The 15,000-nt window shown below is 42.2% G+C and overlaps 1 protein-coding gene across 3 annotated transcripts in view; it reads left to right on the top strand.

Annotated features, from left to right (window-relative positions):
* The window catches only part of tln1 (talin 1), a 118,829-nt gene that overhangs the window by 86,212 nt on the left and 17,617 nt on the right, over nucleotides 1-15,000 (top strand). For all 3 annotated transcript variants that reach the window (XM_035991143.1, XM_035991141.1, XM_035991142.1), the window contains 9 exons: nucleotides 594-713; nucleotides 1,221-1,367; nucleotides 1,897-2,063; nucleotides 3,108-3,291; nucleotides 4,359-4,484; nucleotides 4,651-4,767; nucleotides 6,321-6,506; nucleotides 7,412-7,519; nucleotides 14,984-15,000. The exon at nucleotides 14,984-15,000 is cut by the window's right edge and continues 89 nt beyond it. In XM_035991143.1, coding sequence (XP_035847036.1) covers nucleotides 594-713; nucleotides 1,221-1,367; nucleotides 1,897-2,063; nucleotides 3,108-3,291; nucleotides 4,359-4,484; nucleotides 4,651-4,767; nucleotides 6,321-6,506; nucleotides 7,412-7,519; nucleotides 14,984-15,000 — 1,172 coding nt within the window. The remainder of the gene's footprint in view (nucleotides 1-593; nucleotides 714-1,220; nucleotides 1,368-1,896; nucleotides 2,064-3,107; nucleotides 3,292-4,358; nucleotides 4,485-4,650; nucleotides 4,768-6,320; nucleotides 6,507-7,411; nucleotides 7,520-14,983) is intronic.

Raw genomic sequence — 15,000 nt, 5'->3', positions numbered from 1 at the left:
AAAACTGAGGGTTAGAAAAAATGAGGACCAAAGGTGTGAGCACCATATATAATGTCTGGGAAAAAAGTAGAAAGAAATTTCTCTCTAATTAAAAAATGTTTGGCCATCATGAAATCTACAGTCTGGCATTGCCAGCTCTATCTCCACAGTGGTGTGGAGTAAGGTCTGGCCTCACCACACATACAATATTAAAGTTAACAGTGTATTGCCGTGTGTACTTCTTCCACAAAACATCCCACCCCTCGGTCCCAAAACCTCCCAGTTAGATAGCAAATGCTGTTAACTTATTCTTTGTAAATCTTTGCAATCATAAACAGAAGGAACCAAGATGGCCTGCCTTGTTACACGATCCAAATGTTCTTAAAAACTTGACATTTTATGCGTGTAGCTAGCTCGCGGTTTATCGTCGTAACGGTAACAAACAAAGCCCGCTCCCGATGTCAGGCTTTATCTCGGCAATGTACTTCCGTCGCGCCAGACTATGAAATCTATAATAGCTTTAATTAGCTTCAAGTGACTGGTGTCTCCCTGGTGAAAACCGGATAGATGCACTTGTTATTACTAAACTGTTGTGGTTTCCTGTCTCTCTTCAGGTGACCAAGTCCAACACAAACCCTGATGACCTCGGAGGATTGGCCAACCAGCTTACCAATGAGTTTGGAAATCTTGCAAACGAGGCCAAATATGCTGCCGTGACTGCAGAGAATGATGAGGTACGTTTTTTTATTCCCAACTTGTATATACATTTGTACATTCTTTCCTTTGTATTTTTTTATCTTTCAGTTTTGAATAGTTGTTCTTGTATTCTATCCTTTATAATTTATTATTTCTTGTATATTCTGTATGTGTGCTGTGTGTCTGATATTTTGCTGCTGTAGCAACATCATTTCCCAATTTGGGATCAATAAAGTCTATCTATTCTATCTATCTATCTGATACGATGTGCGGTCACCACGGCGCTATATTTACTTAGCATACATAAGCAGTAGAACATATAGCATAACCTGCACCAACTCGTTAGTCAAGTCTCTCTTGATGCGTGTCCGTCCGAGGAGAGCAGACTGCAGCCGTCTTCACCCTAGTACATCACCATAGAAACAAAGGAAAGCATTGCAGTTAGAATTCTGCCTGTGACACCGGCTCCGCGTGTCTCATGTCACTCTCTGTCGTTTCGGCGCTGTTGTTCCGATTCATCTGTTTGTTTGTGTGTCTGTTTCCAGATTGGTACTCACATTAAGAAGCAGGTGGGCGAGCTGGGCTTCAGCTGCACCGGCCTGGTGACCAAAGCTGGGGCCCTGCAGTGCAGCCCCAACGACTCCTTCACCAAGAAAGAGCTGATCGAAAGCGCCCGCAAAGTCTCCGAGAAGGTCAGACTGCAACCAAACACCCCGCTGCTCTGTTTCAATCATTTATAACTTCACTAGTAAAAATATGACACCTGTACTAAATATGCACGCCAAGTTTTTTTGCATAATCACGGTTTCTCTGTTTAACTGCAATGACTTGCTAACATGAGCTAAGGCGTATGACTGGTAATTGTTGATTTTGTTTAGATATGCCAAATTGTAATTACTGTATATATGTATATATATGATTATTGGTCAGACTATATATTTTTATTATTATTTCAATTGTTAGTTTTTGGCACTTGATATATGCATATATAATGCACTCTATATACATGTTCATAGCAATAAATATAACAAGGAGGGGGGGGCACAGTTAGAAAACGTGTTTTATAATAATAAAGAGGCGTGGTTTACTTCATAGGCTGTGTATTTGTGTTAATATATATATATATATATATATATATCCATTGTACAGCAACATTTGGAATTGTTCCAGCTCTAGCCAAGTCCAACTTCCACTCACAGCAGGTCGGTCTTGTTCCCGCAGGTCTCCCATGTGTTGGCGTCCCTCCAGGCAGGTAACCGTGGCACCCAGGCCTGCATCACCGCCGCCAGCGCTGTGTCTGGAATCATCGCAGACCTCGACACCACCATCATGTTTGCCACTGCCGGTACTCTGAACAGAGAGAACGCAGAGACCTTCGCTGACCACAGGTACCTATCACTACAGAGACTCTGTTTAAAAGAGAGGGTTGGGGTACGATACGTACGAAAATCGTACGTATCGTGATTTTTCTTTATTTTTCTTTTTGAAGTCTCAGGAGCACCTGAGCTGTTTTTGGCAGCACTTTAGCTAAATGAATCTGAAATGCGGCAAAAAACAGCAGAAAAAGCGCCCAACCATTAAAAAACCCCGCCAAAAACAGCAAAAAAATGCCAAAAACATAAAAAAAAAAAAAAAATTGCCAAAAACATTTAAAAAAAACTGCCCAAAACAGAAAAAAATGCGCCAAAAAATAGCAACAAAAACGCCCAAAACAGTGAAAAATCACCAAACTAATTAAAAGACTTTTCTCAGATATAATGACTGTAGTTGGACTTTTTTAGCAAGTTTTGCCTTTAAGTTTTTTGAGTGTTATTTATTTATTAGCTGCTTTTCCAATGTAGATGTCAAATTGCATATTGTTTTTTGTTTTTTAAGATTATTTTTTGGGCATTTTCAGCCTTTATTTTGATAGAACAGCAGAAGACATGAAACGGGAGAGAGAGGGGGAATGACAATGACTTCCACAAACCTACAGAAAACACTGTAATTAATATTTATTTTTATTTTTTTACCAATGATACACTTAAATATTATTGTTTGTATGGTACCGCTGACAGCAACTGCATCGTATCTGTTCCCAGCAAAACAGAGCTGTGATGCGCATTCCTTTTAGAAAACAGTTAGCACTTAGGAATGTCTCATGATATATTGTCTCTAGAAGTGTATTATTCAACTTTTATTTTTGATAAAGAAGTAAAAGAAAATCCCAATACTCAATACTGTCGAATCGCAATTCTTCTAGAATCGCAATAAATGAAAATCGCAATACAAATCCAACCAGCACCCATGTATCGGGAAAGAATCGCGACAAAAGCATATCGCCTCAAACATCTAGCAGAAGGCACGGATAATCTTGTCAAGCTCTGACCCCTCTGAAGTCTGACTCAGTTAATTGTGTTACTATAGTGACTGTGTGACCTTCTTGTGTGCAGAGAATACATCCTGAAGACAGCCAAGGCTCTGGTGGAGGACACCAAGCTGCTGGTGTCCGGCGCCGGAGCCAGTCAGGAGAAACTGGCCCAGGCCGCCCAGTCCTCGGTGGCCACTATCACCAAACTGGCCGATGTGGTCAAACTGGGAGCCGCCAGCCTGGGAGCCGAAGACCCCGAGACCCAGGTACTGTGTGTCTTCCCTTGTAAAAAAAGAAAAGAAAAGTGGGTTGAAAAACAAAATGTAGATTTAGACCCAACTCCTAATCTCAGCATACGATAAGGTCCTGCGTCAACAGCTAGCGTGCATGGCTCAAAGTGAACACTTCACCCAAAAAATCTAATCCTAAACCAGGGGTCTTCAACATTTATTAGGCCAAGGACCCCTTAGCTGACAAAGAGACGGAGCAGGGACCCCCTACTACATACAGTATATGGCAGAGATATGGACCCCTAGGGGGGTCCTCAGAGTTGCTGCAGGGGGGCAGCCAAATCATTGTTTGATAGTAAAAAAAATATACATTAATATATATACAACCTATTATTAGTAAAGATAAATCTTTTTTAATATACAACATTGATCATAGGCTTACTGGCCAATAGCTAAGGCTACCCACTGATACAGTTATTGTAGGCCCAGTTTAATATGCAACTCTATTTTATACAATATATGTAGTAGGGGGTCCTGCTCCGTCTCCCTTTCAGCTAAGGGGTCCTTGGCCTAATAAATGTTGAAGACTTCTGATATATTGTATGAAATAGAGTTGCATATTAAACTGGGCCTACAATAACATGAAGGGCGACCTAAAGCCTTCACACATATCTTTTCATTGTGCATACCATTCTAAGCTATTTTTTAGTTCCTTTTCAATGTTTTTGCCACTTTTTTCAAGGTTCTTTTGGACAATTTTTTCCATGTTTTTGGCGTTTTTCCCCCGGAATTTGTCGCCTTTTCTGACATTTGTCGCCTTTTTGAGGTTTTTGTCTCCTTATACGACAATTGTTTCAGCCGATTGTTTCGAATACATGCAGACGTGTCCCGGGACCTCTCAGATAGTTGGAGATCTCAAACCTGATCCCTAACCTTTTTGAAATTCCATACCCTTATCAAAGTGTTTTAAATCTATTGTTTTTTAATAAACAGCCATACAACCCTTTAACCGAAAACCTCATCAAAATTCTAAAAACGTGCAGATCAATGGGCAAAGTGAAGGCATGAAATGAAAGCGTAAACTGCACTCTCCATTCTTACAGGTGGTCCTGATCAATGCGGTGAAAGATGTGGCCAAAGCTCTGGGCAACCTCATCAGCGCCACCAAAGCAGCCGCAGGCAAACCTCATGACGACCCCAGCATGCTGCAGCTAAAGAGCTCCGCTAAGGTGAGACACGCACCCCCAAAACCCCCCATGAGACTTCTCTGCTTGAAGATGGGGGGGGAGTACTATATAAATCAAATTATTATTATTATTAAGACTCAGTAGCTCAGATCAGTTTTCTTGCCGTCAGTCTAACCCTTGGCCATATGATGTGCCTTGGCTGCTGTAGGTGATGGTGACCAATGTGACATCGCTCCTGAAGACGGTGAAGGCAGTGGAGGACGAAGCCACAAAGGGGACCAGAGCTTTGGAGTCCACAATTGAACACATCAAGCAGGAGCTGGCTGTGAGTAATCTGGCAGACCTATCTCCACAGCGCCGTGGAGTAAGGTCTGTAGTCGTGACATAGTTGCATCCCATACCCAAGTGGCGGCCACGCACGGTTAGAAACACTGGTGAAATACACTCTGGTTTACAAGAAAAAACACCAAGATCAGACTTCATCATTAGGCGGCCCGAGGCAAAAAGGGATGTTTAGATATGGAAAAATATTGATTATTTATTTGTGTTTATTTGACAGGGACAATGCAGAGCTCCTTAGCAGTACCCGAGTTAGCTCTAAGATCATTTTCATCTGTAGTCCCTGGGCTGTCAAAAAGGAAAACCTAACACTGAAGTATACAAACACTACAGTACACAACAGTAAAAGACAACAACACAATAACGACATAATTCATTCTTCATCCTCGAGAGATCATTGAGGGGCGACCTGTCATCGAGTCAGATTACAAAGACATATCATAAGAAATATAGAAAGACAATAAAACATTCAGAATTGGAAATTGCACAGGATTAAAACACCACCACAATAACAATACAATGTCACAGCATTAAAACACCACAACAATTATACCAGCAATAAAATCACAGCATGGGGACACCACTACAGCATTAGGATTAGCTGTTTGACTTTATGCAGGAACATGATTGGCTTGATTTCAGCCATGATTTCATCTTGAATTTAAAAGCAGCACAGCTGCTCCATTCTCTTCTCTTCGCTTGTTACCAAGTTCCAATACTTTGTGGCTCTAACAGAGAGACAGAGACTGTCATCACGTATTTAAATTATGCTTGATATGTATTATCATTTTAGTATTTTTAGATGCCTTTCCATTTCCATGTTTCTTTTATTGACATTCTGTCTTGCACGGTCACTGTTTTATGAAGTGCTGCTTGGAATTTGTGCTCTCATGTTCAAATTTGTGTCATGGGGGGGGAGGGGAGGCTTACATGAGTTTCTGATCCTAATTAATATCCTGTAAATCATTTAATCTGGAAAGCACTTTGTGCTTGATGCTTGAAAAGTACTATATAAATCAAATTATTATTATTATTATTATTATTAAAACTCAATAGATCAGTGCTGTACTGCACAGTCCCCTCTGTTAGTCGCTCTAGTTCGCTCGATGGTGTTTTAAGCCCCCAACGTCGACTTCAAGGCACCTAACCTAACCCTAACCATTGCCTAATCCTAGTGCCTTCCAGGCAGCGCTGCCTGGAAAATGACAATCATATCAAGGGCCATGTATAGGTTATTGACATGCTTTTATTAATCAAAAGTCAAATGCGTGTGTGTGTGCGAAAATCTAGAAAACCTAACAGCAGAATAAAAAAATGACATTTCCCCAAGGGGAGAAATGAAGTACATTACATTACTACGTAGAAGACTGTCTGGAGCCTAGAGTACCCACTGAAAGGAGACCTCTTCCAGCAGGAAGGATTCATTCTGAACGCTGGTTCTAGAGCTTAACATTCACCTGATTGTTTATGAAATAAACAATCATGTTGTTTTCTGGCTATCAAGTCTCTCACCAACGGTCCCCCGGTCTTACCACACAGGTGTTCAGCAGTTCTGACCCCCCACCAAAGACGACCACGCCGGAGGAGTTCATTCGCACGACTAAAGGCATCACCATGGCAACCGCAAAGGCGGTGGCTGCTGGGAATTCTTGTCGTCAGGAGGACGTCATTGCCACTGCCAACCTCAGCAGAAGAGCCATCGCTGACATGCTGCACTCCTGCAAGGTACACCACCATATTGCTGTACAATTAATCGTCTCAGAAATAATTGCGATTAACAACATAATTATTTCTTTCAGTTAAATAAGTTTTGAGTGAATCCCATGATACATATTTTGGTTCTATCATATCATGTGACCCAGATAATATAATAACTCAAATACACAGCCTATTTATTATCATAAAACATTTATTCTAACTGCCCTCCCCCCCCTCCCCTTGTCATATTTGTTGCTATGAACGTGTATAAGGTCAAATGCCAACAACTAACAATTGTTATAAATAATAAAAAAGATATAGTCCGACCAATAGTCACTTATATAATTATCATTTGGCATATCTAAACAAAATGCTAGTTAATGTTAGCAATTCATTGCGGGTAAGGGACCGTTCGGTATTTACGGAATGGACCACCGGAAGAAAATAGGGGAGGGTCATGTCTTTTTATTCTTTGTTGAGGGGAGGGTCACCCTGTCTCCGCGAGCCGCACAACGTCAAGGAATAATCCACAAACCGGGTGTCCTAAATCTCCCGTTAGCTAACGTTAGCTTTGTAGAGATTGTGGGAATTCACGAACTGAATAAATACCCCACATACAGTACAATATTCGGAACTCACCAACTTAATTTTACATCACTATAGTTTTTTTTTCTTTCTCCTATCTTTGGTATAATTGGAAAAATGTTCAGTCAGGTTGGCGAGGTTTCTTCCCAAACTTGTAAATCTTTGTTCTGGTCCAACTCAAAAACAACAAAAAGGCTGATTAATATTTCCTAATATGTCGGATTAATGTCAAGACATTAACATGAATCCATGCAGTAACTCTGAGGACCCCCTGTTGAAGATCTCTGGCCTATACTGTCAGTGTTTGGCTCAGACGTTGATTTCTGTCTGTCTGTTTGCTCTTTCAGCAAGCTGCCTACCACCCAGAGGTCAGCATGGAGGTCCAGATGAGAGCGCTGCGCTATGGCAAGGAGTGTGCTTCCGGATATCTGGGACTGCTGGAGCATGTGCTGGTGGTAAGACATCTTTACCCATGTACACATACTGTACTCTCATCAGCTACCCATTAGTCCTAGCCGCCATTTCCCAACCAACACAGTGTGGACACGACCATGGTGACTTAGTGATCATTTACTAGGTGAGTTGGAACAAACATAGGCTAAGTTCAGACTGAGGGCAATCCGATTAGTACCTCAAATCAGATCTTTAAAGAGCCCCTATTATGCTTTTTTTTTTTTTTTTTTCTCTGTCTTTTAGTGTGTTATATAGTTGTTTGTGTATGCAATAGATGTATAAAGTACAAAAAAACACATTTCACACGGAGAGCGACACTTCGCCTCCGTAGTCGCGTGGATAATAGACAATGTCAATAGACAGACGGACAACGCTCAGCGAGTAAACGCCAGGCGATCAATGGGCAGTTTAGAGTTAGGGTTATCCCTAACCATCCCGGCGGGCGGGAGTGTGCGTGTGATGAGCACAAACACAATTTTTCACAGGATTGCGCCCGCTTGTCGCGTGCCTGTAAGATTTCCCGTGCCCCCCACCCAATCATATAAAAAACATTTCATTCAGAAACTCAGCCAAACGTACAGGAAATAAGTGTATAGAGACAAAACTAAAACGTCCACAGTGTGAATGTTGTCTGTTTGTTCATTTAATTCTTTACAATGAAATACCACCAAAACAAAGTGTCTTTGATAAGTGTCTTCTTCCCGGACTAGCAGCTCAGTGGACACCTTTTTCTGAGATCATTTGTAGGAAATGTGTTAGAAAAATGTCTCTTTATAGTCTCTTATACAAGAAACACCTGTATGGTAGGTATGGTCATTTTTTTCTGATATCCTGAATTAGTTGTTTTTATTTTTTAGCACCCCCCTGCTCTACTCTTTGACACTTAAACACGTTAACACCAAGGCCCTGCCCTGTACTACTGCCGTCTGTATCTGTGAACTAGTCAATGTGGGGGTGCCTTGCTTCGTGGCACCTCAGTGGTGCTTATAGCCATACTGTACATCCCAATATAAATTCATTCCTATGGTCCTGGGATCATCAAACAAAAATCACATCAGCTCTTCAGTCATCCATAAATGCCACTGAGGAACAAATCTGTATTGCATGAGCTCAATTGTCTCCAAAATATCTGGTGCACTCACTCAAGATGAACAACCCCACCCCTTTCATCATCACCACCCACCCAGACAAAAATCAAGAAAAGATGACACAGTTACTACAATATTCAAGACCATACAACAAAATAGAAATTAAACCATAAACCAAATAGACATATGTATAACTGACAACACCATAAGCCCATCATACACGTCTCTCCCCAGCACCAAGCTTCTTGGGAGCCTCCAGAAAGTTCAGCTACTTTCCCCATTTTCTAGTGTAGACATCCAATCTGGTAAACCATTTATATGACATCTTTTCAAACGCCCTCATCATTAAACTAGTCTGGACCCAGCTTCTTATGTGCTTATCCATCCCGCTTAGGATTGACCCATCTCCCAGAACAAATAATCTTGAATGGAACCTGGGTCCACTCTCTAACTTTTAAAATGTAATTTTAAAATCCTTCATAGTGATAATGAAGGAATAGTAATAATAATGAATTAATGATTCGGTTCCAGAGAGCTTGCAGCATGCTTCCAAACATCTGCACCTCCTACATGTCTGATATCAGCTGTCATGTGTTTGATGACCTCTTTTCTTTCCTTTTTCCCATCGCTCTGTCAATGTTCCATTAAACTTGTGGCTCACTGATGTCGGTGCAAGCCGGTGAGTACACCACTTGAATGACCTGCACGAGTGTGGGTTTGCAGTGGTTGAATGCGTCACTGAAGACTTTATTCCGCAACAATGCTGCAAAGTAGCATCAGCAGCACGTTAACAGATGTCGGACCAGCTCTGCTTATGGACAGGAGGGGGATGTTTGGATAAGTCAAGAGTCTGACTTAGCTGTAGTTGAACGTATTCTAAGGGAGTCAGTCTGATTTCTGGTTCTGCGGAGGCTCCACACAGAGCTTTCTCCGTAGCCTACGTCTATCGTATCTGTTAATGAGATGCCTTTCTGTCATGAAAACAAAGGTGTCAGTTATGTAAATGTTTGTTATGGTGGCCTGAAGTTTATACTTGTGCGTCGATCTCTTTAAGAGAATATCAGGGCGCGGTAGTGACTCTAGAGTCATAGTGAGACAAACAAAGTGTCTCCCCTGTTCTTTCTGACCACGGTGGGAAATCTGGAGCAGGAGAAGTTAACCCTCTCCTTGATTTCATGTTGTTAATGGAGAAGGAGAACCAGGAAATGAGTCGAGGAGGGTTGAGACGCTACCAAGCCACGTGCGAGCGACGTGCGTCGCCCTGACGTGTAGTTACAGAGGTGCACGTCAGGCTACGGCGTAGGGTCAGTATCTCCACGACCATAGACTGTATATAAAGATTAACGGCTTGACAGCTCCCCAGAAGTGAAGCCAAAACATCTGGATCTCCCCCTGGTGGCTGGCTGCAGTATAGTTCATAAACCCCCGCCCCCCTCCATGTTAGCAGATGGGACCGTAGCATTTGCATCAGTCAGCTCTAAATTCAGCTGAATGTTCGAGACCCAACAGCCCTTCATCTTGTCTGAGGTAGTCCATTTTATTGTCCAGGGAACGGACATTTGCCAGAACTGCATATGGGGACTTCATACACCAAGGTGAGGGATGGATTTACACGTCTGCTCTGAACAGAATTGAAATAACTGAACAGTACATATGGTTAAAAGTGCCATTTGCCTCTGTGAAGTATATCCCTGAAGATATCCCTGCAGATATTGGCTTTCATTCAGACTAGGGCTGCACAATATATCGTTGTTTTTTTTTTTTTACCCATCATATCAACTGCCGCAATAAACAAACGCAAAAGCTGCAACACATGGTGAAAGACTCTGAGGGCCAGATGTACTAACGTGTTTGCGCCCACTTCAGGCATATTTGTTTCGCAACGTGCGCGTAAAAGCATGGCGAGGTATGTACAAACAGGCCGCACTGAGGTAAAAGAGCAGACTGCCGCGGGGACTGAAAATGTCAAATTGCGCTTTTCCATGTCATGCATATGCATTCATGGGAGGGTGAAGGGGAAAGTTTCCCATAAAGAGATGGGAGGGGAAGCGTAAAGTGCGCCTAAGTACAGTATGTATTCCGCGGTATGTACAAACCGCCCGTGACAGCGCGCTTCTATTTTGCGGTGAAAATTCTCCGCCTCTTAAAAGCAGGTTTAAACCTGGAAACGGGTTTCCTGGCATATGCCTCCTGGTGAAATGGCAGCAGTAATCCGAGCAAGACGAAGACAAAGGCCAAGGAGACAAGCTGAAAAGATTTTTGCCGCAAGGATCAGACTTTTTCAGTTGAGTGAACACAAAATCATTAAGCGTTACAGATTAAGCAGCCATGCAATATTACAGTTAATGGAAGAAATCAAAGATGACATTGAATCTCTGACTCAGCGTTCACATTCCATTCCAGCAGTTGTTAAACTCCTCGCTACATTACAAATATTGGCATCAGGATCATTTCAAACAGTCATAGCATCAGCAGTGGGAATATCGTAGTCTGCACTCAGCCGTATCATAGCACCAGTACTTTGAACGCTTTGCTTCAGCGCAATCTATCAATAGTGGGCGGAGAAAGGTGCTGATTACCCGATGAACTGCAAGTTTGGTAAATACGACGTAAGCTGAAGTATCACAGCGTGCGCTTTCTGCGGGTTGGCCATGGCGCTGATAACGCTACATTCGCAAATGTACATACATCTGGCCCTGAGAGAATTTTGTGTGGGTTGAAAGAAAATATCAGCAGAAAACTACACTTTAAAATGTGACTCATTCTTTATTTAGTGGTCTGTTTTATATTCAATTCTTCTATCCACTGTGATTAGGTGTAATAGAACAATGGGAGTTCTTCCATGCAGTGTGGATGTGATGTGATCTGAGCCTGTGGTGCTGCCCTCTGATGGTCAGAAACGGGACAACAGCCAGCCTGCTTATCCACACTCAGTGTCTCTGGTCCCTGCCCTCTGTGGAAAATATCGCACTGTCACTGTCCCGCTGATCAGTTGTTAAGATCACAGACGAATGAAAATTTTTTAGAATTGATGCATGGAGTTGTTTGAGTTTGTAACACAAAACAAGCCCGTTTCCCACAGTCTTAATATTGTTTCGTTGGTGGAGCTCAGGTAACTGTGTTCTCTGAACATGTGTGTATCAGTTTGTCAGTGTGCAGTGTGTGTGTGTGTATGTGTGTGTTTGTGTTTGCCTGTGGCATTAGTTTGGCCAGCTGCATGCGTTCCTGTGCAGTTACGTCCTCGCCTCTATCTATCTAGCCGGGTATAGGCCTGAGCCCTGTTAATGCCTTGCACCTGTCACACACTGTTCCAACCTGAATACTGCATGTCCACCTAGGACAGTCTGAGGACACAAACTGAAACTCAAACACATCTGAGCACCAGCAAATCAAACTAGTCAGCTATTATTTTCCTTCAATTGGGAGATGGGCCTAACATTAATTCAATTCAATTTGGTTTATAGTATCACATCAAAACAGGAGTTATCTCGGGACACATTACAGATAGAGTAGGTCCAGACCACACTCTATAATTTACAGAGACCTAACCATTCCCCAACATTAGTGTGCATCTTATTAATAGAAGTTGACTGTCTCATTTCCTCCCTATATTATACTTTTGATGCAAGAGTCTCTGCTGACAAAGTCCCACCAGCATAAAGCTGTGGTCACATTGGGGACTCCAAAATTATTTCTACATAATGCATAATATAGGTGTGTGAGGCTACAACCTAGTGCTGGGCGGTATACCAGTTTGAACTATACTGGTATTAATATCCCGTATGACATGAATTTTTCACTAGTACATTGCCGCGGAGAGCTACTGTATATAATCTGAGCGTGAATTGGAGCATTGCTATTATGATGGAGGATTTGCACCGTAATATTTTTATTTTTAATCTTCTGCATGTGTGTGTGTGTGTGTGTAACAAGCATAGTGTGCGCGCGCTGTGCACGAACCCAGGAGCATTTCTCTAATGCTCTGTTAAAATAACAATGAAATGCTGCGTTATTGACTTTAGACCAGGATTTTGGTGGTCAATGGCGCGATCATTTCCCGCTGCCTCAAGATAGCAATACTCCCAGAATGCACCTGAACACTCCTCCCTGTAAGACCAGCACGCCCATGGGCCACAGATGGGTGCAGGTGCATTTGCTATTTAAACAATGTGGGCGCTGGACGGGAAACTGACAACTGGGTCGGTCTTAAACTAGCAAAGACACTTGCGTCAGGCTTTGCACTGCGCTGTGCCGGGTGCAAGATAGGACTCTTAAGCCTCACTCAATCAAGTGATGTCCCCATATGGGCAGTTGAGAAACAGTCAGCCTCTGCTGTTGTGTGTTCCAACGATGGAAAACACTGATAAAATAGCAAAAAGCTTTTGTACAATCGACTGTACAAACTGTAAAAGTACTTCACATGCTGACAAAGGCTAAACAGTAGTGAAGCAACATGAGGCAGGCTGTGTATGGTGAATATTCAAACGGGAATAGCACAGTAGACACTTAGGTCACAGTTGACCAGTGGGACTTTAACGGCACATAGGTGTATTTTCTGAAATGACAGTGATACCCGAGGACTAAAACTCTGTGTATGCAGTGCACTCTCATCAGCGACGTTCTGCAACAATACCAGAGGAGTTGTCATTGCATGTGACTGTTTTGCAGGGTTTTGGCTTTTTATATAGCTGGCATGATTAATTGATCCCATATACCTGTAAACCATCATTTGCAGTGATATCACAATCATCTGTGATTTAGTTCATAGCACTCAAATCAACAGTTTTTGCAGTTGCCTCACAATAAGTCGGAATCAGAAATGCTTTATTGATCCCCTGGGAGTAAATACATAAAGCATCGATCAAAAAAACAAAACAGAGACAGTTTATCACACAAATGGAATTAACGCACATTTGATTTGCATGTTATAGATTGTCTTATCACTCTAAAAAACCATGTGGTCTGAAGTATGTGCGAAAGGCTCACATTCTCATCCCAATGTTTCTGTAAATACAAATTCATGCGTGGGGAATGGAATATGTAAGGTTTTGTGCGTACACATGGTTTAAACATGGCCCCTGTTGTTGATGGCCACCATGATTTACACTTCATGTAGTTTCTTCCCTAGTGTCGAGCTGCAAATACGTAAACACACACGGGTCACAAATAAAAGGGGAAGCCCAGCATGCAGTATGGTTAGATGTTGCTCCACCACCATCACCCAAAAACGGCTCAGTGGTCCTTGTCATAGATTTGAGTGGGTGGAACTGGACTGGAGAGATGAACAGTGATCTTTGATCCAGGCCCACAACTCTGCCTTGGCGTTGTTTACATACTTGCCTGCGTACTTTGCATGTACCTGGAGGATTAAACGTATATCCACTAGAGGGCAGATCAGGGCCGTATCGTCCCTGGCCGATACCGGAAGATATTCCTTGACATTCCGAGTTTGCAACATGAACCTATGAAACAAACATGGCGACACTGGAGGAAAATACAAGTGCGTCGCGACAATGGCGAGTATGTTTATCTGCCAATGAGAGACGTCGATGACTTCGGATTAGCCCGCATTAACTCTACACCACAACACACACACTGAGCCAGTTGGTTCAGCATAATATACTGCCCCCCACGTTCATGTGCTGAATTGCATCTTGTGTATGCGTAGCATTAATTTCTAAAGACGTGCACTACCTACGCTTCAAAAGAATGCAGGATTGGCGTGGCAGCCATCTTACGTACGCGAACGCTTAGTTAAAAGCAAGTATATCAGCAACTTAAGTTTTTTTCAAAAATGAAAATGTCCAATCCAACATATTGTTAGCAAATATAAATCAGCCTATTTGTGAAAAAAACCCATTACTGATAGGCTTACTTACTGGTCTATAGGTAAGGTAGTCACTAAGGTAACCATCCACAGATACAGTTCATCCTGAGGAGTCACTGTGTTTTCAATTCAACGTTTAACATTAAAAGATGATTTATAAAATCATGCCAACAAGCACTAATTAATTATGCCCTAAAAAGATATGTAGAAAGGCTTTAGGCCACCCTGCGCGTTATTGTAGGCCCAGTTTAATATGCAACTTCATTTTATACAATATATGTAGTAGGGGGTCCCTGCTCTGTCTCTTTCAGCCAAGGGGTTCTTGGCTTAAAAAACGTTGAAGACCCCTGCTCTAAAGCATTTGAATTGAAGGGAATGGAATGTGAAAGTGGACTGTAAATATAAGGCGCCTTTATTATCATCATAATAAATCCTGCACAGGCTGGGATTTGATTGAGTCAAGTAAAAAATGTTGTGCATCAATAATGCAGAAGGTGAATGTAAAACAAGGGTTGAATTAAAGGTTGTGGCTTTTTCCCTTTCACCCACAGATCATCCAGAAGCCCTC

The sequence above is a fragment of the Sander lucioperca genome, chromosome 14, assembly GCF_008315115.2.
Source record: "Sander lucioperca isolate FBNREF2018 chromosome 14, SLUC_FBN_1.2, whole genome shotgun sequence".
NCBI classification, from domain to species: domain Eukaryota; kingdom Metazoa; phylum Chordata; class Actinopteri; order Perciformes; family Percidae; genus Sander; species Sander lucioperca.
The sequence above is the reverse complement of the archived record's forward strand: the minus strand, read 5'-3'. Positions and strand labels throughout refer to the sequence as shown.